This window comes from Mchenga conophoros, linkage group LG11 (assembly GCF_057382185.1).
Source record: "Mchenga conophoros isolate Kocher_MC1m ecotype Shallow Benthic linkage group LG11, M_conophoros_male_GT1.1, whole genome shotgun sequence".
Classification (NCBI taxonomy): Eukaryota; Metazoa; Chordata; class Actinopteri; order Cichliformes; family Cichlidae; genus Mchenga; species Mchenga conophoros.
The window spans coordinates 14,687,936-14,715,815 of NC_140536.1; the positions used below are offsets into that span (position 1 = coordinate 14,687,936).

The 27,880-nt window shown below is 39.4% G+C and overlaps 1 protein-coding gene across 2 annotated transcripts; it reads right to left on the reverse strand.

Moving 5' to 3' along the window:
• Positions 1-238: 238 nt before the first annotated feature.
• ddc (dopa decarboxylase) lies at positions 239-27,363 on the reverse strand. 2 transcript variants are annotated; one of them, XM_085291073.1, is made up of 14 exons: positions 27,252-27,363; positions 18,075-18,282; positions 17,695-17,808; positions 17,469-17,588; positions 14,547-14,681; positions 13,310-13,453; positions 12,736-12,802; positions 12,367-12,461; positions 10,977-11,044; positions 4,886-4,962; positions 4,070-4,089; positions 3,886-3,984; positions 1,980-2,081; positions 239-1,721 (listed from the first exon to the last, which is right to left on the reverse strand). In XM_085291073.1, exons 2-14 carry the CDS (start codon positions 18,273-18,275, stop codon positions 1,521-1,523), a joined length of 1,443 nt encoding a protein of 480 aa, XP_085147199.1. In that variant the 5' UTR covers positions 18,276-18,282; positions 27,252-27,363; the 3' UTR covers positions 239-1,520. The 2 variants fall into 2 exon arrangements, with proteins under 2 accessions (XP_085147199.1, XP_085147198.1); XM_085291072.1 differs by lacking the exon at positions 27,252-27,363 and adding an exon at positions 24,467-24,600.
• Between the last annotated feature and the right edge of the window lie 517 nt (positions 27,364-27,880).

The window sequence follows — 27,880 nt, forward strand, 5'->3', positions numbered from 1 at the left end:
CATTTGGAATAGCTGCAGAACATTGCTCGGCATTGTCCTGTTACCTTCCCTAGCTTACCTTCCCTAAAGAAGACGTCACCTGGAGGGCAGCATGTATTGCTCCTAAAGCTGTATATATAAGTTAGTATAGTCACACATGTGCATGTTATCCATGTCATGTGCCAAAATGCGCCCCATACCATCAAAAAAATCAGATTGTATTTTAAACCTTGAAAGAGGATTGAAAAGTGACACCATGCAGACTACAGCAGACTTTATTCAAAGAAACCACATCACTCCATGCAGCACAGTCTAGCCAATGAGGAAACACTTGGGTCGGACACCGCCACTGACGTTAGCACAATCATCTGAAATTACAGCAATGCGTGGTGATGCTAGAGCACAGATTTCTAAATCCCCTAAAGGGCAGGTGTAAAGGGTCAGGTCAGGTGCAAAACTATAATGGTTTGGCAGGGGATGTAGTTACGTTTGATCATTATGAAAATTTATCTGAGTTCTCCAGGTTTTAAAAATATATAACAGGACAGTAAAGTGTGGCATCCTATATTTCTGGTACATTCAAATCAAAGACAAATGCCAAATCAGTGACGCAGAGAAAAAAGTGAGCAAATATTTAATAAATTTGCATAATTTAGGTTTTAAACTTTCATCTTAATATTTTTTTCTGTCTGAGCACAGAAATGTAATGAAATTTAGTTTATTTGAATGTACGAAAAAGTCCCAAAGGAGCATAATTTCACTTTAAGCCCACTGACAGTGACTGAGTGATTGTCTTGTACTGCTGTTGGGGAATACTGGCCAGCTGTCATAAGACACAATATGAATCAATAACATATAATCAGCCCTAATCTGCCATTGTATATTTAAAAAATACTACTTTTGCAAATTAGTTAATAAATAACTTAATCACTAGGATATTATATTAGAAATCTTTAGCCTGACACTTCATGAAGCCCTCCATGTATCACGCATATATTCATTTGGAAGCAGTTTCTGACTGAGCACCTAAAAAAAAAATAGTTGCAGACAAACACTGAGTCAGAAATTCACAAAGTGTGCAATACATTCTTTGCTGAACTCAAAAATAATTTAGCCTCAATTCAACCACACAAAACACTGAATTTACCCCCAAACAAGTTTTACACACAGAAGACACAGAAGCGGCATAGACAAGTGCACTGTGACGTGGACAATAACGTGATTAGTGATCCGTGAGAGACAACGTGGAGTCAACAGAGGGAGAAAATGCAGATATAAAATGTTATTTTTGGAAGTCTACATATGTTTTTGTCATAATTAGTAGATACATAAATATACAATAATTTGCGACAATGTAATATTTACCACTGTTAACTCGACTGGATTCTTTGCTGCAGACAGAAGGAGAACTGCCTGTTAGACAAATTACTCCACATTCCCTTTATGACATTTTACATCTGCAAAACTCCATCAAACGTCAGTCACAACTTTGGTTATCATTCAGGGATCGGAGTGGACGACCCCTTTTCCAGCGTTTTTTTTTAATGACTGGCCTCCTGCAGAAGCTCAAATGTCAGCTGCGTGATGTGCTGCCATGCTTGCTGGATGTGATGTGACTCAGTAGTGCGTGCACAGATGGCAAAGCGCAGGACAAAGCGGCCTGAGAGCTGGCAAGGCACCAGATGGATCTCTCTGCTCTTGGTGATCCTTTTCAGCAACTCTTGGTTCAGTTCATTGGAGCCCTGAGAGGAGAAAGCAAGGAAGAATTACACCAGCTAGGCTTTGTGTCATGACTACTTAATAATTAGGTGACTGGATTAAAGTAATCACAGTCTTGACAGTCAAATTCCCATAGACAGGGAGCTCTGATATGCATTTTCTAGCTTTTCTAAATAATGCCCTCGGTGTTATTGAACCTTTGAGGTTTCTAGGTGACTTCTTTACTTTTTGTGACCACTGCAGAGATCAGATCATAGAGCTGTACCGTTGGGTGCTGTTACCTTGAGCCTGAAGCAGACCAGTCCCAGGACAACTTCAGCACAGATCTCAAACCTCTTGTCTGCTCGCACCAGACTCTCAAACTCCTTGGCCAGGGCCACTTGCTGTAACAGAGGATGTGAATTATTCATAAATATTTCATGAAATGTAAAAGATTTATTGTACATGCAAATAAAAGTGAAGTTTTTTTAAACCAATAGTTTTTTAAGCATTTGCTTTAAAAAAAATCCTTCACCTGCAAACAATATTAGCTGTAATTGGCATTATTTTCCACTAGATGCCAGTGTGGTTTGTTACGTAGCCTCGTGCTTTAGGATTGGAAGACTTTTTTCTTGTCATTCTTAATTAAAACCTTTCTTTTTTCTTAGAGCATCACTGCTTACTGTGAAGTAAATGCGTTCATCTGATTAAACAAGCATGCAGTGTGATATTTCACATTTTAGAAGAGACAATTCCTGGTGAGCTCAAATCAGACAAGTTCAAAATTTGTACTCAGCACCCATGAAATAGCCTTTATCAAAGTCTGCTCTGAAAATGTCATCTTCCTCATACTGATTTTTCTAAACATGGTACTTATCAAAGATGTTCCTAAAGTACAATTTATCCACTTAAGATCAAAGACTCTGCTGATGCATGCTGAAACGTGCGTCAATGCAGTTATCCCGGTTATATCGTTGAGCTTCCACTCAACTTTTCCAACTGGTAAATAAAGCCAAACCTCTGGCATAAATGGCCAACAATTGGTTGACTGTGATCTTGTTTCTTAAGTCCCAGCAGATAATCCAGTATCACTGTATTTGATTACAAGCTAAACTCCAGTGACCTCACTTCCTGTCCTACTGCTGACTGTATGCCAGGCAGAACTTTTCATACATATTATTCATATTTTGCGGTTTCAGATGACTGTAGGGATCGATTCTGCTCCTGTCACTTTATTTGAAATGGAGCATAAACACAAAACAGGCTGATTTGATTGACAGAGCAGACTGGAAGAAGAGAGAGCGAGTCAGACAGGGGTCATGCATCAAAAAGAAAAGATGAAAAGAAAAGGCATGTGCAGGGTTGGGAAAGGAAATGTAGTTTTAAATAGAAGATACATGCCAGACATATATGACTGCAGGGCTAATTATGCCGATGAAGAGATAGAAGAGGAGGGAGGGCAATGGCAGGACATTAGTGGTAAGGAGGATTAGGAGCAAAGAGTTCTAGGAAGCAGGAAGGCGAAGGCATTTCCCATAAAGGCATATATGATTTCCTGAAGTGTTTTTTTTTCTTTTGGACGTGACTGAGATGTAGAGAAGTGGTGTGTGACAGATAAATGGAGGTGAAACAGCAAAGTGAGACTGATACCACTGGCACCACTGTTGGTACAAGGTTAATCTTTTTACTACATGGAGGATAAGAAACGCAGGTTAGCAGGGTTACAAAGCCTGAATTAGCACTAACACACTGCTACTTCTTAAAGTAATTGATCTGTTATTTACATCAGCTCTCACACATTATGGGGAATAATTGTCAGTAATCCCTGCACAGCTAAATGAATGGAATAAGTGAAATCCATCCATGCTCTTCTGCTTTAGGGTCACGGGGGTGCTGCAGCCTATCCCACCTGTCATAGGGTGAGAACCTGGAGAAAAACAACACCGGAGAAAATATGCAAACTCCTGGATTCAGACCCAGAACCTTCCTGCTGTAAGGTGATAGTGCTGACCACAGCACCACTGCACCATCCACATATGAAAGCATATATTTGAATAACCTCAAATTTAATGTGTAACAGGCAAATAAATGATCCTATTACTTCAAATTTTGACCACAAATGCCACAAATTTGAAGAAACCCTTCACATCCCCAGGAACAGGTACATTTGCCGATGCTGAGTGAGAGATCATTTTCCTGCGTGTTTACCTTGCGTATATGAGCTTGCAGACCTTTGAGCCCATACATGCGAAAGACAAACCACATCTTCAGTGAGCGAAATCTCCTTCCCAGTGGGATCTGCCAGTGCTGCAGGCCAGAATTGGATAAGGAGAGAAGTTATTACCACAATGTTCAAATCATGATTATTAATCATGATAATAATTCATCTTACCCGATAATCTGTGACCAGTCCTGTTGATAGAAAAACAGATAATGTTGTCCATTACATGTGCACAGTCTTAATTTTAAATAAAACCCCTTTAAACTACTCGTGTCAGCCAGCCTGCTTCCTGGTTAATAAGAATCGTAAGTGCAGTCAGTGCATTTTGAATCACAGACTAAACGCGTTTTGCACAAACAGAATAGGCGAAAATGGCATTTTATAAGATTATAAGATTTTATAAGATACAAGATCTATATTTTCTGAATGTAAAGCAACACACCACAGATTACAACTTGCATCGACTTAACAAAGCTCCAACATTAAAACAACCCTTTTAAATTCAAAATGTATCTTCTATAACAGCTGCTTTTTGCTATTATCTTAGCGTACTGTTGATTGTCCAGGTGTTGCTGTCACTGCGCTCAGCGCCTCTATCTCACTAATCACAGGTAGCTCATCTCTGCAGAATAGATGTCTGTGTTAGCCTGGACTAATAACCACTAATTAGATTAAGGAGTCCAGAGTGCATGAGCATACGCTTTTGTAAGGTGCTTCACAGTGGTGGGAGGCACTGCAGCTCTCAGTCTTTCTGTCTGCTTGACAAGTAAATTACAGTGAAAATCTGAGACCATCTGCAGGCTATAGGAGAATTTGCACAGACACACAAAGTAGAAGCAGACAAAATTGTTGTATAGGAAATTCCCTGATTATATCTTTATAGTTTTTGTTTTTATTCAAGTCTCCAAGACAGGACAATAGTTTACCAATGGAATTTGGACAAATACTGTCGACTTCTAAAAGGATATCAGTGAAAACTATAACTACCTGATTCCTGGTTTTCATGTTTCAGGTAAAGTGGTTCCATTTTAAAGGCTCCAATGATGTCTGCTCTCTCCTTCACCCTGTGGACAAAAACGTCTTAATATGGCATTAAGCTCTAAGAAAAATGTCCAAAAATTTAAAACTTGTATATCAAAATTGAGTGTTTTACTTTATTCGTGGGGGTTAGCCACGCAAGATTTTTAGGAAAATTCCACCTCTTTTCAACCAATGAGTTGCAAAGTGAATATATGGTATAGAAATAATATTTAAACACTTTATTAAAACTTAATAAATGACCTTTTGGCTTTAGACCTGTATTTTTAAGGAAATCAGCATATGCTTTATGAAACAGGCTAGTCTGCTCTAGTTTTTGCATAGTTTGGAAATGAGTTATGGTTCATTATCCTGTAGGAGGAAACTGTCTCCAGTTGAGCAGTTTCAGAGTACAGGATGGTACCGTGATGTGATCAATTTCCTTCTGCTATCATATTTTCTCTTTTAATCTTATTAAGTGAATTTCTCAAGCATTTATCCATTTATTTTATTTTGTGTTGTAAAAAAAAAAAAACCATAACATCTAATATTAATATTTTCATTTGTAACTTCAACATCCTGATAATGCCTGTCGGCCTGTTGTTTTGCTGTTATGATTTAGTGAGACTGAGAATTTAAGACCTGTTAAGTGTCTGTTTTTGAAACATGAGACTCTGATGCACTTGTCCAGTTGCTCTGCTGTGCACCTGAATGTCCCACTTCTCCTTCTATTCTGGTTAGAGGCAGGTCATCAGTTTTATTTAGACATCACTGTCTGGCATCTTAATGTGTTTATATAATTGACAAAATTCATTAGACTATTCATCTGGTGAATAAGTGTTACTAGAATGCTGAAGTGATAGTTACTGAAAAAAACCTCTGTATTTCTACACACCTACACTTAATTATATCCATTTTTATATAATAATAATAATAATAATAATAATAATAATAATATTTACCTATATATTCTATACCCAAATGTGAGCCAGCACACTGGACTTCTCTGAAAATGAAGAAATTGATCAAGCATAACATTTGATCACAATTTTTTTTCTTCAGGAATTCTAGTGAATAACTAAAAAAATATATGTATAATGTGATTTCCTATTTTTCATCTATTATTAAAATAGTTCATTTGAAAATTCATGCATAACAACATTATCTATATTGAATAGAAAAAATATAATTGTGATTAAAGTGCTTGTGCATACTGGTAGATTAACCATTACAGAAACAGTGGTAATTACCACTGCTGTTTATTTAGGGGAGCTTTGTGATCGGGTGGTTTGCACATTTGTTTAGCACCAGAAATCCCAAATTTTTTCACCACCATGTAAAATGCTCCTATTAGCCCATACTTGACTTGTTCGTCCTCCAGATAAGCAGTTTACTGTACAGGGTGGGCCATTTATATGGATACACCGTAATAACATTGGAATGGTTGGTGATATTAAAGTCCTGTTTGTGGCACATTAGTATATGTGAGGGGGCAAACTCCTCAAGATGGGTGGTGACCATGGTGCCCATTTAGAAGTCGCCATCTTGGATACAACTTTTGTTTTTTCAATAGGAAGAGGGCCATGTGACACATCAAACTTATTGGTAATGTCACAAGAAAAACAATGGTGTGATTGGTTTCAACATAACTTTATTCTTTCATGAGTTATTTACAAGTTTCTCTTTGTTCATAGCCATTGACATGTCGAAGAGGTTAACACATGAGGAGCGGATCGAAATTGTGTTGATATCTGGTGAACGCAGTAACCGGGTCATTGCAGCAGATTTCAATGCAAGACACCCTACGAGACCACCCATCTCCCATGCTACAGTTAGCAAACTGCTTGCTAAGTTTCGTGAAACTGGTTCAGTGTTGGATTTGCCAAAATGTGGACGCAAGAAAACTGTCACTAATGAAGAAACATCAGTGGCTGTCCTAGCTTCATTCAGCAAGAGCCCACAGCGTAGCACTTGCCGCATGTCACTGGAGAGTGGCATTAGTCGAACATCCCTTCGGCGGATATTAGCTACTCACAAATGGCACCCTTACAAACTCCAGCTACTGCAGCATCTCAACAAGGATGACCCAGATCGGCGCACAGAATTTGCCGAATGGGCAAAACAAAAATTGGAACAAGTTCACGCAGAAGATTTTGTTCAGTGATGAGGCAAACTTTTATGTGAATGGTGAAGTTAACAAACAAAACCACCGCTATTGGTCTGACACTGACCCACATTGGATGGATCCCTCCAAGACTGTTGGAACAACAAAAGTGATGGTTTGGTGTGGTATATGGGGTACAACGACACTGGGTCCATTCTTCATCAATGGTAACCTCAAGGCCACTGGATATTTGAACTTGCTACACGATGATGTGTTTCCCTCTTTATGCACTGAAGCTGGCACGTTCCCTGAGTTTTTCCAGTAAGATGGTGCACCACCACATTATGGGTGCCAGGTCCGAGCATTCCTAGATGAACAGTTTCCTGGAAAGTGGATTGGTCATCGTGGGCCAGTTGAATGGCCCCAAGGTCTCCCGATCTGACCCCCTTAGACTTTTATCTTTGGGGTCATCTATGGTGTGAAGATACGAGATGTGCAGCACCTGAAACTACGGATACTGGATGCCTGTGCTGGCATTTCTCCTGCGGTGTTGCTATCAGTGTGTGAAGAGTGGGAGAAGAGGGTTGCATTGACAATCCAACACAATGGGCAGCACATTGAACACATTTTATAAGTGGTCAGAAACTTGTAAGAAAGAATAAAGTTATGTTGAAACCAAGCACACCATTGTTTTTCTTGTGACATTACCAATAAGTTTGATGTGTCACATGGCCCTCTTCCTATTGAAAAAACAAAAGTTGTATCCAAGATGGCCGACTTCTAAATGGGCACCATGGTCACCACCCATCTTGAGGAGTTTGCCCCCTCACATATACTAATGTGCCACAAACAGGACTTTAATATCACAAACCATTCAATTTTATTACGGTGTATCCATTAGACCCCATTTCTACAAAACTGCTCAAAGACGTCCTGCCATTAATTAATGCTTCAATCTTAGATATGATCAACCTATCTCTAATAATCGGCTATGTACCACAGGCCTTCAAGGTGGCTGTAGTTAAACCTTTACTCAAAAAGCCATCTCTAGACCCAGCTATCATAGCTAATTATAGGCCAATCTCCAACCTTCCTTTCATATCAAAAATCCTTGAAAGAGTAGTTGTCAAAACAGCTAACAGATCATCTGTGGAGGAATGGCTTATTAGAAGAGCTTCAGTCAGGTTTCAGAGCTTTCAGAGCTCATCAAGATTAAAACTTTCCTTTTTGCTAAAGCATATAGTTAGGGCTGGACCAGGTGACCCTGAATCCTCCCTTAGTTATGCTGCAATAGACGTAGGCTGCCGGGGGATTCCCATGACGCATTGAGTTTTTCCTTTCCATTCACCTTTCTCACTCACTATGTGTTAATAGACCTCTCTACATTGAATCATATCTGTTATTAACCTCTGTCTCTCTTCTACAGCGCGCCTTTATCCTGTTTTCCTTCTCCCACCCCAACCGGTCGCAGCAGATGGCCCCGCCCCTCCCTGAGCCTGGTTCTGCCGGAGGTTTCTTCCTGTTAAAAGGGAGTTTTTCCTTCCCACTGTCGCCAAAGCGCTTGCTCATAGGGGGTCATATGATTGTTGGGCTTTTCTCTGTATCTACTGTACAATATAAAGTGCCTTGAGGTGACCTTTGTTGTGATTTGGCGCTATATAAATAAAATTGAATTGAATTGAATTAAATGGCCCACCCTGTACATTTACCCCTGAGACCACTTTTAAGATAAGATAAGATAAGATAACCTTTATTAGTCCCACACGTGGGAAATTTGTTTTGTCACAGCAGGAAGTGGACAGTGCAAAAGTTATGAGGCAAAAATTAGAATACAATAAGAATAAATACAGTACACAACTGTACAGAATAGAATAAAATAAAATACTATATACAGTAGAATAAAATAAAATAAATATACAATAAGATAAAAATAGAATACAAATACAAATACTATATACAACTGAGTAAAAATACAACGATGACAGAAAGGATTATTGCACTTAGTATTATTGCATATGTATGGATGTGTGTGCTTGATCAGTTAAAGTCTTTATTATGGAGTCTGACAGCAGTGGGGAGGAAAGACCTGCGAAATCTCTCCGTCCCACACCGTGGGTGCCGCAGTCTCCCACTGAAGGAGCTGCTCAGTGCTGTCACAGTCTGCTGCATGGGGTGGGAGATGTTGTCCATCAGGGATGACAGCTTAGCCGCCGTTCTCCTGTCACTCACCACCTCCACTGGGTCCAGAGGGCATCCTAGAACAGAGCTGGCCCTTCGGATCACCCTGTTCAGTCTATTCCTGTCCCCAGCAGAGATGCTGCCGCCCCAGCAGACCACGCCATAAAAGATAGCAGAAGCCACCACAGAGTCATAGAAGGTCTTCAGGAGTGGGCCCTCCACTCCAAACGACCTGAGTCTCTGCAGCAGGTACAGCCTGCTCTGCCCTTTCCTGTAGAGGGCGTCTGAGTTATGAGTCCAGTCCAGTCTATTGTTCAGATGAACACCAAGGTACCTGTAGCTGTCCACAGCCTCAATGTCCATACCTTGGATGTTCAGTGGTTGCAGTGGAGAATGCTTGTGCCTGCGGAAGTCTACCACCAGTTCCTTGGTTTTACTGGCGTTGATCTGGAGGTAGTTCAGCTGGCACCAGTCCACAAAGTCTTGGGTCAGACCTCTGTACTCCTTGTCGTCCCCATCAGTGATGAGGCCGACTATTGCAGAGTCATCAGAGAACTTCTGCAGGAAGCACTGGGTGGAATTGTGGGAGAAGTCTGCAGTGTAGATGGTGAAGAGGAACGGAGCCAGAACCGTTCCCTGTGGGGCCCCCGTACTGCAGACGACCCTGTCCGACACACAGCCCTGAGTCCTCACATACTGTGGTCGGTCGGTGAGGTAGTCCAGGATCCAGGTAGTGAGGTGATGGTCCACTCCAGAGTTCACCAGCTTGTCCTTTAGAACCGAGGGAAGAATAGTGTTGAAGGCACTGGAGAAATCAAAGAACATGATTCTCACAGTGCTTCCAGCGGTCTCCAGGTGAGCGAGGGAACGATGTAGGAGGTGAATGACGGCATCATCCGCTCCAATGCCAGGCTGGTAGGCAAACTGAAGTGGGTCCAGTGATGAGCTTATTAGGCGCCGAAGCTGAGCCAGGACCAACCGCTCCAGGGTCTTCATCAGGTGGGATGTCAGAGCCACCGGCCTGTAGCTGTTGAGGTCCTTGGGGCGTGAAGTCTTTGGCACTGGTACAACATATACCTTCTTTTTACATTTTCTGAGGGGTTTTTAAACAGGAACTGTTCCTGTTTTCTTACAGCAACCTCGTATGCACTCTTTTTTAGTGTTGCCATGTTAATCTGAGACAGCCTTATTATGCTAAGAATATAAGTTGAATTCCTGTGTTTTTAAAATAGTTCTAAACCTTCTACTCTTTTTAATAATTTCCATGATTATATAAATATGAGATTTTTGATGTGCCCTCAGGCATTTAAACCCTACACAGGACACCTTTTTTGAATAAGGTTCAATGATTTTAAAGAACAGTATCAGACAACTAAAACATTAGGCTGTCTTATTGGTTATATTGTTATATTGTCAACAGTAAGAGAGTACGAGACAGGCAATGGAAAATGTTTTTTAAGATCCTCTTCCTCTAACCACATGTTGAGTTTCTAACTTTTTCCATCTTGTGAAACACATGTCTTGTTTTGTGGATGCTGACAGAAGAGGCAGGTGGAAGGCGTGAGTCTATTTTTACTGTGCAAATGACTGAGGTGTAGATGGATATCAGTAGTCATTGTTACTTCATGGGAGCATGTGTGAGGTGAACTTGAAAAGAAATTCTGGAACAAAACAAAACAGTACTGGATACTATAAATGGTGTGTGTAATGCTCCCTTTTTTAAATAATACTTATTTAACTATTGCTGCTGTCATATCTGGTGTGTGTTAGACATCTTACCACATCGCGGAGCAGTCAAAGTTGACTAAAAGCCACTTGTGTGGGTTGAAGTTGAAAGAGTCTGCAAACTAAAATAAAAACCAAAAAGTTAGCCACAGTGCTAAATCTTGAACAAAGTGATCGGAGACCAAATAATCCTGTAAAAAAAATGTTTTTTTTTGTACATGCTTTGTACATGCTTATTTAGTCTTACTAGTGCCAAGAAAATCCTATCACCAACATTATTATCTAGAAAGAAGGTGTCACAGTGTATCTGAAATGCAAAAGAGGAAGATCCAGCCATCAAGCTCACAGAATACACTGGAAATAACCCTTTCCTGACAGGGTTCATTCAAAGAGAGACAAACCAGTCTTAATCTGCTCTCATCTTTTTGTTGGCTATCTTCTGTAATATCCTTTTCCCTACCTCCACAAATGCAATAAGACAGCGCAGAGAGACAATGTGATATAAACCCCTGTCTGACAGTTGCCATGCTGACTGATTCAAAGTGGGGGGTGGTTGCTTCCTCGTCCCCGTCATTCATATCCTAGCAACCATCACTTCAGCAGGGCTGCTCTCTCATCCAAAAAGGACCGGGCTTCCTCTTCATGCCCTCATCCAGTCATTTTCACTGACCTCATAATGCTTCAAAGTTATGCAGTAGAACTACGGTGCTATAAATGAAATCCAACTATTGTTACATGTGGCTTAAATACATTTTTTTTTGTCAGTGACGTTTAAATAATATTAGAAATTCTAAAATGATGTGTTACAGGTACAAACCCAAAATCAGCACTGGCAACAGCCACACTAAAAGAGAGGATGGAACAACAGCTGTTCCTTTTACAGTTAAGTCTGTTTTCTCTGTGTCTCCACCAACGTTGTTTGAACTTGTGTGTCTAATAAACAGTGATATATAAAGGTCTAACGCTGCCTCAGGAAATTACTCTGTCCTTATCTCTGCGTCTCTGCACAGCTTGGGGAGCAACAGCTGCCTCGGCAGCCTCAAAAGGCAGATTGATACTCAGCGGTTTATGCTGATTGTTCGGTCTAACACTCAGCCCTTCACGCTTCCTCCTTGACATTAACGTTATGCCCTTTTCAGACAGTATACGGTTAGTGTTTGCTTTCATAGATGCAACGGCCGATACTACATGTGCAATCTGGCAGGATAGGTTTAGCACCGCCTAAATTTCTGACCACAATTAAACCACATTAATCACACGGAACCACATTAGTCACTGTACCGGCAATGATTAGAGTTAAAATTGTGCTGTGCCACTTTTGTGTTGGAGGTTCTTGTAGCAATCGTGATTGTAGAACCTTCATGAAGGACTAAAACATTGCGGCTAAGATTAGTCAGGGTCTTAGTGCACTACATGAACATGACAACTTGTACGTTTTACTCACCTCAACACCGTTCAACAAAGGTCTAAATTCTGGACAGATGAATGCACTCCCAGCATACGCCGCATCAATGTGCATCCACATATTTTCCTCATTACCTGAACAAGAAAAGGAGACATTATAAATGTTTGTAAGACAGTTTGTCAGTATAGATAACTACTATCAAATATTCTGGACCATCATAAAAATGAACTGAGATTATTCAGAAAACTGACTTTTTTGTTCTTTCTCAGCAAATTCATGGAGTGCATTTGGCATTTCTCTTCCTGGTCTTATTAAATCAAAGTCACTCTCAATGTGCTTGTTAGGATTTATTTGTGTGCTACAAAACAGAAAAAAACGAGTGTGTGCGGCAGCGACTTGTTGACTCACATAAGGGTCCCAGCTCAGTGAGGTGATCAAAAGCACAGGAGGGAGTGGTGCCCAGCGTCGCACAGAACTGAAACATACAAATATTGGACACACCAAAGTGCCGTGTTTCCTGTGTTTCCAATTTGACTGTCACAACTGTAACAGCTGCTGTAAGACATTGCTTTTATATCAATTTCTAAAACATAGATTAAAGATAGGTTATCACTCCTGACACAGCGATGATTCAGAGCTGCTGCCTTTTCTTTAATATTCACTGATAGTGATCTGTAGGTCCAGATGAGCCAGGGATTATTGTCCTTAACCGGATAGACATACATTATATTCAACAGAAACAATGTTATCCTTCAGCAGAAGCCTCAGGGTGCATACAGCTGCATCACAGGCTAATTGTATCATTGTGGCTAACAGCTGACAGACGTGTTGCTCAACTGCTTGTAAGCTTTAGTAGCGAAAGCAAAGCAATGACAAATGAGAATTTAATTCCAAACTGTTAAAATCTATATTTTTTGGTTGCCGTATGTGTCTTTCTGTGTGATAGTTAAGTAAATGCATGGGGAGTTTTGTCTTTTCCTACATAGAAAGGGATGAGTCCAGCTGCTTTGTCCTCCTCCACCATCTTCTTAAGCATTTCCCTTCTGACAGCATAACGGTTATCTGTGGGCACCTTCCTCATCATGACTGCTCCAATCAGAGCAGCACGCTCCACTGAAGAATGGGCCTTAGGACAAAAGAGATCCAGCTCAAGTGAGAACAACAATTCAATCAAGTTCTTGGAACACCTGCTCCTTTAAGTAGCTGCATAAAGCTGCCATGCAAACAGCTAAGTTCAGCTTTATGGATACTAAATGATTTTATCTGATTATTATGCAGGCAAAAGGTCAGAGAGCACATGTCAAGTCTCACAGCAATCAATTGCAGACAATCAGCTTATTAAAACAAAGTGTTCAAACAACAAAGTACTATGAACTGTACAGTATGAAGTCAAGTATCACTGTTGTGATGTAGTTTTATGCCATTTGATTCATGCTGTAAAATTTAAGTAACACAAACTAAAGATGAAGATTTCTTTCCTGTGCTTAATTTGTTTTTGGCTAACAGTGCACAATACTAAACGGCACAAATCAATCAATTTTGAATTACCTGCAGGAGATTATCACTAAACATAACTATTCACTGTGAAAAAGGCATATGTTGGATGGATTTGTTGCTCCTGAACAGGCAGTAGACAAAAATCGCCGATCTCCCTGTAAAGGTCGGTGTGGCCCTCGGGCGACTCCCTAACACAATCACAAAGTCAGCCTGGTATTAAACCTGATCCGAGCGCGCTACTGCCTGGCTGACCCTCTGTCTTCCTAAATTGCTGTTACTGACGTAACCGCTGCCGTCACATGGACTGCCGTTTAACTGAGTCTACTTAAAGAAAATCTGTGTTTGTAATGCATTTCATTTATCTTTATGTCACAGTTGCGTAACTTAAAACTATATACCTGCAGATATATTAAGCTGTTTTGAAATATAGCAAAGCTAATAACTTGCATGTGAACTTTAGATGAATGTAAACACTGTGACTATGGTTCTTCACAGTTGTAATAATAAACAAGTAAATGTTAAAGTGATGGAAAAAAAACTAAAATTTAAGTAAAGTTAGTCATTTTGAGATGAATTGTAGAATTAATGTAGAATTATGGACATGCATCAGGCAAGTAATTGCATCGTTTATATGCAAGTAAAGTTGATAATTTTGATCACATCAGGAGTTTGCATCAAATAACAGAAGAAGAAGAATAGTAGAAAGTATATGTTGCTCTTACTTGGTCAGATGTGTATGCCACCAGCTTGGAAAGGATTTCAGACTCAGACTTTTTGGCATTGATCGTCTGGACCCGTCTGACTGCTTTACAGCGTGCAGCGAGCAAAGATATCAGGGTGGCCTCACTGGCAGTTCCCTGTTGAAGAATTAAGGAGGCTGTGAAGCAAAGCCTTGCTGCTGTGGATGTTATTTGACTGTAAAAAAAAATAAATCAGATGCTACATGGTTGCCAGTCAACGCCAGTCATCCTTTTGTTTACGATGGACTCTTGGAGCTTAATTATTGGTTTTTAAAGGCAGGGTTTCTGCAGGTGTTCTACAAATTGTCTAGAATGTTGCTGCTGTGTCACATTACTTCTATCCTCTTTGCACTGGTTCCCTTTAAAATTTAAGGTTCAGTTTAAGATTTTGTTGATCCATTTCTTTGCTCTTAATAGTCCGAAGCCTCCCTTTATTATTGAACTACTTCATCTGTAACTGTTAAATCTTAGATCAGCAGATTAGTGCTCATTGACTGTAGCTGAGTTCAGGTTAAAGACAAAAGGAGAAGACAGCGCTTCTGTTTTCTTGCTTTTATTTTTGTGGCTCCCAAGTTGTGGAACTCACTTCCATTGGAGGCAAGATCAGTGAACACTGTTGATAAAAAGAAGCTGGTGTCCTGTGCAGGATTGCCTTTCATTAGTTTTATTAATTTATATTATTTTAATTTTTGTATTGTTTTGTTTTTTAAGGACTTTGTGACTTTTGTTTTTTGAAAAGTGTGCTATAAGTAAACTTTAATTCTTTACTTGTAAAAAATTAGGCATTCAATTATTATTTATATTTCATTTTAGAATAATGAAAGCTATTAATAGAGAATTTAATTTCCATCTTTAAACCCGAGACGATATGTTATGCATGTCTATATACATTTCAATCTGAGATGTCTGTGGTCCCCTATGAAAATTATTTAATGATAAGGATTCTGTTATATCTCTTTTGTTAATTAACTATGTCTGTATGAAACTTTGAGAAACTTTGTTTGATTAAACATGTAAAGTTTTTGTGCTGGTGGATAGTCCCTTTGACTGCATGACTCATGTTTAGACCAGAAAAAAAGAAATTTGGAAATTGTTGTTTGAAAATAATCATCAACCAGCCAGCTGATACAGTGGCAACTGTTGGAGCTGGATATTAATAAAGTGAAGCATGGCTTCTAAGGTTTGTGGAGTCCTTTTCACAAGGAGATCAATGAAATGTTAAAATCACCCAATTAATAGGCACAAATCAGCAGAAAGAAATTACATCAGTGGTTTTTAATCAAACTTTTGTCACTGACTAACTCCAAGGGATGAGTGTGAGGCTTGAAAACTCGTGCTAGAGAGCTGGGTGGAAGGCTTGGTTGAATGTGATTTTAGGATTTTGGACATGCATATAGATCTGTAACCAGCTATAAGGACATCTGAAATGTGAAGATTTTGTAAATATAATAATAACAATGCAACCTTTCACCAGAAGCATATTGTAAGTATTTTCAGATGTGAAGGCGGGAAGCGCTAACCAATCACGACTCTGAGAGCTTGTGCAATGTAGTCATCATGAAGGAGTTTAAAGCTTTCTGCCTAGTCAGGTGGTAAAACTGGGTTTATGACTCTGTGTGTAGAAAGTTGCCTTTTTATTTTAAAAGGCTTTCAGATAAAGGGTCCCTACTCCTCTGTAAATGAACAAACCATGTAACAAACTGTTTTATGAGGCGATGTGAAAATCGCATTAGACTTTGGGACCATATCTGGATGCACTGAGTATCCTGGTTTGTAAATATATCAAGAACTTTGAAATTCTTTGAAAAGCATGAGGACACAATGGGTTTTTCCAGCTTTCACACACCCAGCTGTACTAATAGGAAAATGTAGCCTTTTATTTTTCATGTATATTTGATTCTACCTTTTATCAGCTGAAAAGAAGAACAGAAGCCAAGATGTAGTACTGCTAAAGATGAACTGTGTAGTTTCAAGAATTTAACATGTTTTTGAAATAAATGTATAATGGTCACACACACAAACATACACACACTTTTTTAAATTGAAGCCATTAGTCAATTAGCACATGTAATCTTTTTAAGTAGTATTTTTCTCTGTCATCACGATTCATACGGGGTAAAAAGGGAACTCTAAGGTCACCAGAGGTTTTTTTTTAACCATCCCACTTCCCCTTTGTGTTGGTATAAGGTTTATAATAATAGGTCTGCAACGTGCGGTCACAACACTCAATTAGCCTTGCTGCAGCGAGAAGAGCCCCATTCGTTGCCATAGTGAGCCGTGCTAAAACAGGAGAGAGGCAAGACAGAAACAAAAACACGATGAGCCAGATGAGCACGCACACAAAAAACACGCCCTCACACTCAGGTGGTCACAATAGAGGAGGCATGAAATGATCTGTCATCAGAGTGTGCTCTCATGCTCCACCATTCAACATCCCATTAACACACACACACATATATATAGAGTGTATCCTCAGCTATTGCTTTCTGTATTTCTGTCAATGGAACACCAAACTAATGCTTAGCCTTTTTCCACACGAAACAATCCCAGCACCATCATTGTCATCTCTGCCTGCCTGTGGATGACACATTAAAAGGCAATTTCCTGCCAATTTTCTGCTGGATTGAACCAGACAGAGGCAGAGACAACAAATCAATAGCATAAAAGCTGGTGATGAATATGAGCACAGGGGCAACCAGGTTATTTGTATACACATAAAGACTCTCAAAGTCAATCTGCACCGAAACTTTTAAACAATAACATGTATAAAAGTGTCAGTTAGAGCCACTGATCTTCAAACTAGTGTTAAAATATGCAGAAGCTGGTTGGACTCCTTGATAGTGGTAGCCAACCAAGTGTTTGACCAAAGCACACATGCAATGAACACATACAAATGACCGTTACCTGAATGACACCACCTCCACGGCCATGTGTCCCAGCTATAAAACACTCAGGCAGCTGAAGCATCTTCCCAAGCCAATCTAACATCACTGTCTCTAGCTCGGTGCAGGCTGGGCTGGCAGCCTGAAACCACACGGCCAAAATGCAAATGAAAATGTCAAACACTTCAGATATGGATTAATTTCGAAATGCTGAGTCAGATACAGGAATACAGAAAGGTTTCAGTTACCCAGGAAAATCCAATGCAGCCAATAGCTCCACAGAGCATGTCGGCCACCATGGCAGGGTAAGAGGATGCTGCTGGAAAGTAAGCAAAGAAGTACGGGCTGTGCCAGTGGGTGACCTGGAAAAACACAAAACATAGTACAAGTGGTTATCTAAATTCATCTTATTCCTTATTTTGAACAGCTAATTGACCATCCTATATGGCCCAACAGAGTCCTAATATCCTGCAAACAACCCTTTTAAAAGCTGAAGCTTTAACCAGCAACCAGTTTCTACCAGATCATCTACTAAGTTTAAACTGCTACACCAGAGTTGCCTGAACCTCAGAGATATCTAAATCACAAATGAATACATTTATACCCCCAAAATATATATAATATATACCCCTGGCATTATGACCCTCTCGACGTCTTTTATAATGTCCTCATAGCTTTCTGGCTCCAGTGGTGCCTCATTGGGGATTAAAGAGCGAAGATATCCTGGTTCCAGATCTGGGTAGACGGGTCGCTTCTCTATGTTTTCTAGGTAGTCGGCCACATAGTCTACCATCTCTTTGCCTCTGCGTCGAAATTCTGCTGCATCCATGGTACAACTGTAAGACACCACAGACACTCATTACCTTTCAGTTTTTGTTGTTGCTTTGACTGCTTATAAATGATTTTGGTGTGTTTTAAGATTAAGATACTACAGAGTGGTACCAAATATTTAAAAGAGCAGCTATATTAGCACACAGAAGTTTGACCTTTGATCTTGCTGTAAGATGATGCTAAGTTATGTCCGGAGTTTTTGATCATGAGGCGTTTAAAATACATAAAAGCAGTTAAAAGTTACATTTAGTTACTCATTAATAAATACATATACACTCACATTCACTCAATCATATACACTTCATCACCTGTACTGGCTTAGATCCTCTTTTGATTTCATAACTGCATTAATTCTTTGCTGCACAGATTCAACAAGTTGCTGGAAACATTCCTCAAACATTTTGTTGCAGCAGATTTGTCAGCTGCACATTTAAGATGTGAATCTCCCTTTCCACCACGTTGTCATCTTTGATTGAGAACTCGTTGTGTTCAAGAAACCAGTTTGAGATGACTAGAGCTTTAGGGCGTAGTACGTTATCCTGACAGTAGTGGTATCTGACGCGGTCTTCTGCAGCTGTAGCCGATCTGTTTCAAGGCTGTGTATTCAGAGATGCTTTTCTGCAAACGCTGGTTAAAATAAGTAGTTATTTGAGTCATTGTTGCTTTCCTATTAGCTTTAAAGAGCCTTGCCATTCTCCTCTGATCTCTGGCTTCAGCAAGGGACTGTAACCCAGAGAACTCTCTGTGTGCCTAAAGGCTTTGACTTGTTGTCATGTGATTTCATGATTAGACATTTGAAGCAGTTATTATATGTACAGTATCTGTACTGTACATACTGTATATAAGCACAAACATTCTGGATATATTTGTCTCATCTCAAACTATAATTCTATTTTTAGAGACAGCTCAGGGTTCAGTATCTTACCCAAGGTTATATGAGAATCCGCTTGGCCACTTGAGCATTTTTACACATGCCACATATCCTGATTCTTTAATATTGAGGATAAGAACAAACCAACACTGGCCCAGATGAGTTCAGTCAAACGATGATTTTATTAAACACACGCGTGGGAAGATGTATACTGTAACAACATCAGCATAGATCTCCGCTAAAAAGCACACTTCAAAATGGTTTTAATATGTCAGGGTTCAGCCCTTTCTTGCGTCAGCGAAGAATATAACATGCATCAGTTACAGTTAATGATTGATTAACAGTTAATGACAGTTAGACAAGTTCCCATTATCAGCAACATTTTTACCATACATGGCTGTTTGTTTCAACCGTCTCCCCCTCCAGATGGTTCCTGATGACTTGTTCATTTCACGTTTATTTTAACACCTCTTGCATCAACTGTTACTATGCAGGCACAAATGCAGTTACCAGCAAAATGTATCTCTCACCTCTGACCTAGAACTTCATCTACAGTTAGTTGTGTCTGTAAGCGTGCTTGCCTTGGCCTTCTTGCACTCTGGTCACCTTACACAATAGATCACCTGGACATTCACGCCAGACAAAGCTTATGACCCTCAAAAGGACTGAGCACCACATTTGCGAAGTGTGTATAAAAATAGCTACAACTACAAGTTTTAATAAGGTGGCACTAAAGCAAGCCATGTTAGCACTTTTAATTCCGCACACAAAACTTGATTAATCCTGGAGTCACGTAGCCACAGTCGTTCGGGTTTTTCTAATTGCTTTCTTTTATTTTAGTCAGTTTATTGAGTTTTTCATAGCGAATAGTTCTTCCATTGAATAATTGTTACAGAGGTTTAGAGGCAAACAACATCCTGGCATCTGGATTTTTAACATGGGTCAGACATGGATCCCAGGTCCTTTCAAATAGCCTAATACAGCCTTACTGGCCAGGATCAACTTAATTTCTTCCAATGTGAGAGAATAAAGGACCTCCCCAATTTAGCATGTATACAGTAAATAGGTGAGGCTGGAGATTTCCTGTTTAATAGCATTAGTTATCTGGCCAGCAGAACTGTGAAAGCTTTTAAATTTAACAGGAGTGAAAGTAGCCTCAGTGAATAGGGCAGTCATGGCATTAGGAGTAACGTCGCTTCCAGTTAACGTGGAAGACATTTAAAAGATTTCAGACAAGAAATCATGGCCTTTTCGCATAGAGGAAACACAGTATCAAATATTTTGCGTGCTGAGCTTTAGCATAGGGAGCTTGATGTAGGATCTGACATGGGACAAGATTGTGTCTGTTCATTCTGACAGTAAAATGAGAAATTCCTTTTGTATTTATCCTGGCAGCCATGGAAAGATTTAGGAGTAAGTATTTCTATTTCTATTTATTTATTTATATAGCACTTTTAATAACAACAGTGGTGTTGACCAAAGTGCTGTACAAACATACAAATTACACAATAAAATAACACACAATAAAATAGCAATATCAATTAACATCAATGCCAAATAGCTAATAACAAGTGAATAAGTAAATAACGCTCATGCAGTCTTAAAAGCCAGTGAGCAGAAATGTGTTTTAAGATAGGATTTAAAAAGGTTAAGGGTAGGAGCCTGTCTAATGTGGAGAGGCAAATCATTCCACAATTTAGACTGCACGACCGCAAATGCACGATCACCTCTAAGAACCAGGCTCGACCTTGGTGTGGCCAAGAGCAAAAGATCACCCAATCTAAGAGCTCTAGGGGGAATACAAGTCTGACTGATACCCTGGGGCCTGTCCATTCAGTGCTTTATAAGTCACCAATAAGATTTTATAATTGATTCAAAAATGTACAGGGAGCCAGTAAAGCGAGGCAAGCACCGGGGAGATGTGCTCATGTCTCTTCGTTCGTGTCAAAAGATGAGCAGCAGCATTCTGGACCAGCTGGAGCCTTGCAAGACAAGTCTGACTAATGCCTAAATATAAAGAATTACAATAGTCCAGTTGGGATAGCATGAAAGCATGAATTGCCCATTCTAGGTTTTTAAAAGACAAAAAATATCTCAAAGTGGATAAAAGCCTCAGTTTAAAGAAAGACCGCTGTACAACTAAACTAATCTGTTTCTCAGAGGTGAACTTATTGTCAAATATAATCCTCAAATTTTTAGCATGCAATTTAATAAAAGGTTCTAAACTGCGAAAATTAAAATGTGAGGTTCTAGAATTGCAACTTGGTCCAAAAACGATCACTTCGGTTTTATTTTTGTTGAAATTGAGGAAATTAGAGGCCATCCAGACCTTAACTTCGCCAAGACACTGAAATAACGTTTCTTGGGAGGCAGAACTGTTTCTCTTTAGCTGAAGATAGATCTGAGTGTCGTCAGCATATGAATGAAAACTGATATTATATTTCCTGAAAATAAGACCCAGATGCAACATATAGATAGAGAAAAGAATTGGCTCCAGTACAGAACCTTGGGGAACACCACAAGTAAAGGGGGCTGTGGAAGAGGTAAAATCTCCAATCTTCACTGAGAAAGTCCTATTAGAGAGGTATGACCTGAACCACTCTAATGGAGTGCCTTTGATGCCGCAGTGCTTCAACCGAGAGATAAAAATGCTGTGGTCAACAGTATCAAATGCAGCGGTCAAATCCAAAAGCAGAAGCACAGCTGAATCGCCTGAGTCAGTGGCTCGTAAAAGATCGTTAAGAACTTTTAAAAGTGCAGTTTCAGTGCTAGGAAAAGCTTTAAAACCAGACTGAAACTCTCGAGAACATTGTGACCATATAGAAAAGATTGCAGCTGAACAAATACAATCTTTTCTAAAAAAAAAAATTGACTGAAAGGGGAGCTTTGAAATAGGCCTGAAGTTTGCAATTACAGAGGATGAGAGATTAGGTTTTTTTAAGCACTGGTTGCACAACAGCATGTTTAAAACAGGCTGGCACAACACCTGATTTAAGACTGCTATTAAAAATCGCTAAAATGTAAAGGGCTGTGAGGACCGAGCATGACAGATCGGACAAAAGTAACCAAAAGGTCATCTCCGTAAAGGGCCATGCAGATGACCCATGGTATTTCTGACTGTGCCAGGATCATAACAGGATCAGACAGTAACGCAAAGGGCTGCCTTGTAGAATGATATAAATGAAAATATTCAGAATTTGAGTAATTTCACTCAAAAGCTGCCTGAGAGGAAATGTATGGTAATATCACACATGAAACTAATTTTTCCCCAATCCCAATCTACTCTGTCAAAGCCTTTTCGGCATCCAGAAGAAGCATCCAGCTTTAATATGAATTGAAACTTCTAGTAGAGCAGTTGGAGAGGAGTTATAAACTATACTAACGACTTGTTTTTTTAATCAGTGAGATACAATCCTGGTTCAGAGTTTGAGGGAGTATGCCTGTATTAAAAGACCTGATAAACATCTCTAGCAGGAATGTGACCGCCTGCTTCCAAAAGGTTCAGCCTGGGCTTTCACAGCTTTGTGAAACCTCGACGCTCCAGTTCAGATTCTGATCCAGAGCAGGGGTGTTGAAACTGTTTCAAATGGCCTATAATCTATCGAACATATCTCTCTTGAATTAATTTTCTCTGTTTTCTTTGTGTTATTGTTGGGTCTCCATCTTACATTATAAAGCATGTAGTGATTTGGTGTATATAAATAAAATGGAATTGAATGACATCAAGTCAATTTGCACCTGAAAAAACATTCCTGTCACAATGTAAAAGCCAAAATCATTTTTTGGAAATTAGACATTTATATATGCTTTATTTATCTACATAAAAGGTATCACTGACACTAAAAATGCCAAGGGCAGCAGAAATGGCACCAATAACATCCCAGTTTTATAAAGATTTTAATGCAGAGTAATAAAGACACTTTTATGCATAACCCTTTCTTAAATCCTGTTGACTACAGTCTATTTCCTAATATACGCAAAGACAGACATTCAAAAAAAAAACACTCAGAAACATCAGAAATTGGCACAAACCTGGCAGCACTGATAAAACCTGTCTAAAAAGGGATTTTTCCATCACATTTGGGAGCAAGACCCACCTTTATGTCAGAAATGTGCTCCAAGAAGATTATAAACCTGCCAGCAGAATCAGAAATGCTTTTACCATGAACAAAAGGAGAAGCTCTACAGTATGTATAAGAAAAGCAACATCTCTTAATTTACTGGAAATCGATGAAAGATAAGCTTTCTCAACGCAGGTTCTTTTCAGTCTAGTATTATCTCTAAAATGAGTTTCCTGCAAGTATATGACAATCAAGGTGCTGTAAATACTAGAAATGCTAGATGGTGATTTCTTAAGCTGAGCCATAAAGAGACAAAGCTTTCAACATGTGACCAGAACAATAAAAGGAAAAGACAAGAGAGAGGAAAAAAGGACAAAGACAAACAATTCTAAATATACAAGAGCACACTAAGCACAACAGAAGCATCCATACAATTATGTGTGTTACTTCTGCCCACAATAAACCAAAACAACCTGTGAACAACAGAAGAGACAGTGATGTCATTTTAAATTAAAAAAAGAAAAGTAACTTTTTTTTCAAGTAAACAGAATTTTTTTTTAAAAAAATACGAGTAATTCAGCATCAGTATGCTTCAAGTAGAGCACTCCATATTATATCCAAGTCTGTGAACAGAGACAGCAGCAGCACAGCACATAGCTGATGCTACATGCTGGAAATGTAGTTTTAAGTCACAATATTTAGGGGAGTTTTTGTATCTGCCAGAATAACAGCTACAAGTATTCCTTTTTCAATCCTGCTTAGTTTATACAAACAGTCATTGAAAATGTGCATTGCTTGCACAACTTAAACAGCCCAAAAGCTCCGTTTGCATTCACTGTATAGAGTACAGGCATGGTTTCATAACAGAGTGTCAGTTTCATGAATCTGTTCAAATCAAGCCACCATCAAGGCTTCCTTGTTCGTGTTAACATTGAATTATTTCAACGCATTTAATTTCCATTTCACACGTCTCACAGTAACAAGCAAACCTTTTGCAATTAAATGAATAGCAGCACAAGAACACAAGCTTTAAAGACACCGTATTTGAACAGAAATGACTGTCAAACTGCTGATTCAGTGCCACAACAGCATATCAACATTGCCCCCTGAGCTCCACTACTGCTATCATTCAACAAGTGTTTCACCCTGCAAGTCTCTGTCCCTTGTTGAGATGACAAGTGAGTCCCTTATCCTTATCCTTATCCCAAATAGGATTACACATGTTGCATGAATATCTGTGTGTGTCTGTATACTCACATCTACAGGTGAGCTTCAGCTTCAGCAGCGGTGTTTGGATAGTGGATCTCTTCCTTTAGCGTCCACAAAGAGACCGACAGCTAGGCACGTGGTGAGTGTGTTTGTGTGTGTGTGTAAGCAGGACAAGAGACATTTGCTCCTTTTATCTTGCCACTTACCACCCTCATCCCACCAACCCCCACCAGACCAGCCAATGGGAATGGGGCTCATGGCCAACGTAAGAAAGACTGATTCACAAGGAGTTCCTGGAGCTGCTATTACCATGTCTCTACACACACATGTACATTGCACTTGTGCACACAGTGCATACAAACACACAAAAACGGGCACTCAGTCTTTTTACATATATTTTTACCACATCCTCTAAATGTACACAGATATAGACATAAAGACATATTTAGCACTAAAATAATGTGCACATAAAGATAAACAACTAATAACAAAAATAGTGTTAGTAATTTGTAATTTTATGATAACGCATTGTACTTTTGCACAGTTAGGAGGTACTTTTTTTGTGACAAAGGAAAAGCCTAATGCATCCAATTTGAAACCACCACTAAATAAAGTGGTTGTTTACACAATTTCTTTGAAATCACACTGAAAAATATGTTTTTGTAAACCAGCCTGGTGTTATTATTGTTTTCATTTTTGCTCATTATGAGCTGTCCATGTGTGTTACACATATGATGTGGAAATCAACCTGAAATAATTAGAATTCCCTGTAAGTTTATATGAATTTGAATGAACTAGAGCACTCAAAGTGCTTTATGGTAAAAATGCTATTCTACTATTTCTATCTACTACATACAGTCAAATCTGTCAAAATGCTTTAATGCTATTAGTACTTCTTTATAAAATGCATCCTGACTTAACAAAATGAGGTTCGAAATACTCAGAACCAGCATCCACATCTTGAAATAGAAGCCAAAATGTAAGCTAATGTGCAATAGCACTGAGGTAAGACAGGAGCTCCTACTTACTCTGGCAACATGTAATTCTCTATCAAAGCAGCAAATTATTGTATTCTTCCTGATCACTGTGCTGGTGGGTATGATCACTCATTTCAGCAGATGTTAGTCATCAAAGTTAGATATTTTTGCATGCGTGACATTTTTGATTGATACACCTGGATTGAGGGAATTTACAATCCTCAGGCCAGAAATGTCAGAGTGTGAGTGAGTGAGTGAGTGAGTGAGTGTGTGTGTGTGTGTGTGTGTGTCTCAACATTTCTAGCTTGAATAAGCATTTAATTGTCCACAGTGAGTTTTTCAGTTCACCTCTTTTATTCATTTCAATCAAAAAGGGATTCTGGTATATCTGTTTTTCTTCTCCTTTTTTTTCTCCTTTTCTTAATAGTTTCCTTTGAGAAAATGAGAACATTGCATTTTGCTTGTTAACTCAGTTCAGGAATTGCTATAATATTTCCCAGAGCAGGTGCTAACTACTGGACTACACCAAAGAACTTTCAATGCAATTTAGTATGCCAAACCCCCCACTGTAAATCAAGAGGGCGGCTCCACCTGGGTTCTTTCAGCTTCCCGAATGTGCACTATATTAACATTAAATGTGACTTTGGAATTCAAGGTACTAACCTATTTGATTTCCCCTTTTGTCACTTTTTTTCTGAGCATTGAGGTTTGAGGTTCACTGCATGTTTGACTTTCCCACTAGATGGCTCATGCACTTTCAATGGGCTGAACTTATAAGAACTTAACACAGAGTGTCTGTGTGTGAGTGAAAAAGATTACATTTCCTGTGACAGTGAAAGAGACAGTTTGACAGGTGGTGTCATCCAACCGTGTAAGGTAACAGAAAAGATGCTTATTTTACATTATTTATTCATCATTTGTCAATACACTGATTTCCCCCCCCCCTCTTCAATATTTGTTAACGCACAGTCTAAATGAATGTTATTTACTTTTATATTAGGTAAGCAATCAATCTAAATGGTAAAAATGGTAAATGGCCTGCATTTGTATAGCGCTTTACTCAGTCCCTAAGGACCCCAAAGCGCTTTACACTACATTCAGTCATTCACCCATTCACACACACATTCACACACACTGGCAATGGCAAGCTACCTTGTAGCCACAGCTGCCCTGGGGCGCACTGACAGAGGCGAGGCTGCCAGACACTGGCGCCACCGGGCCCTCTGACCACCACCAGTAGGCAAACATGGGGTTAGTATCTTGCCCAAGGATATTTGGCATGCAGCCAGGAGGCAGCCCTGGATCGAACCACCGACCTTCTGATTAGTGGCTGACCTGCTCTGCCACCTGAGCTACAGCCTAAAGGCAATCGCAGCAAACTACACACACAGCAGTGTTGGGGAGTAACGGAATACATGTACCGCCATTAAGTATTTAAAATACAAAATATGAGTAACTGTATTCCGTTACAGTTACCGTTTAAAAAGGTGGTATTTAGAATACAGTTACTTTGTTGAAATAAATGGATTACACGGCGGTATTTTCCTGTTTCATTTCCTGTCTCATTGAGTAACGTAACACGTTACAAAATACATTTTGGGGCATGTATTCTGTAATCTGTAGTGGAATACATTTTAAAAGTAACCTTCCCAACACTGATACACAGAAACACTCAATGCACAGACATAGCACCTCCTATATTAAAGTCTATTTAGAGCTGTAAGATTAAGAAGGTAGATGGAAAAACAAATACTGGTTCATAAAGTAATCCATTTCTTTCAGAGTTTCACAAATGTTAAACTCTCTCCAGCAAAGTGGGCACAAAAAAGCTTTAAGCAAAAGTATAGGCAACTCACCTTGTGTCCGGATGTTATAAAAGTTTCTTTGGTTGCAGGCTGCGAAGCTGCAGACATGTTAATCTTTAAACTTTTTCTTTGCCCACAACAAAACTGAGCCTCAACACATGACTCACAATCCAAAGGGCGTGACAGATGGTGTCAAAGGGCAATTTCACGATGCCTTTAATGACAGCCCCGCAACTACCAACTTTTCTTAGCACCACTAACCACATATCACAAAGATTTATTCTGAGATTTTAATGTACTAAATCCTAAATCTATCAAATACTTCCAGAGACACTTTATTTGCTAGCTCTTGAGCTGGCTGTAGCACTGCACCATCTTCTGGAATAACCAAGTATTACACTTCATGGGTGAAAACACGAGGTTTTATGATATCACATTTTTAAAGTTTCCAGGAAGGCTTTCTACAAGATTTTGGCATGTCTGTGTGAATTTTTGCCCTGGAAGAAATTTCACACATTTGTTATAACAGAAGCCTCCTACTACAGGACCACACCCGAAATGAGGGAATACTTAAAGCCCCCAAGAATGGGTCGTTTTGTTTTATGCAAAAGGACTGAATGAAACACCCAAAATTAGTTATTAGTAGATGTGTCCATTTAGTGTATACAGCACTTGACTCA

Excerpts from the sequence above, each read along its gene's own strand:
- ddc (XM_085291073.1), bottom strand. The coding sequence starts at position 18,275 with ATGGATGCAGCAGAATTTCGACGCAGAGGCAAAGAGATGGTAGACTAT. Across the intron at positions 17,589-17,694 it reads GCTGCATTGGATTTTCCTGG|GCTGCCAGCCCAGCCTGCAC; the intron begins GTAACTGAAACC and ends GTGTGGTTTCAG. Across the intron at positions 12,803-13,309 it reads CTGGACTCATCCCTTTCTAT|TTCTGTGCGACGCTGGGCAC; the intron begins GTAGGAAAAGAC and ends TGTATGTTTCAG.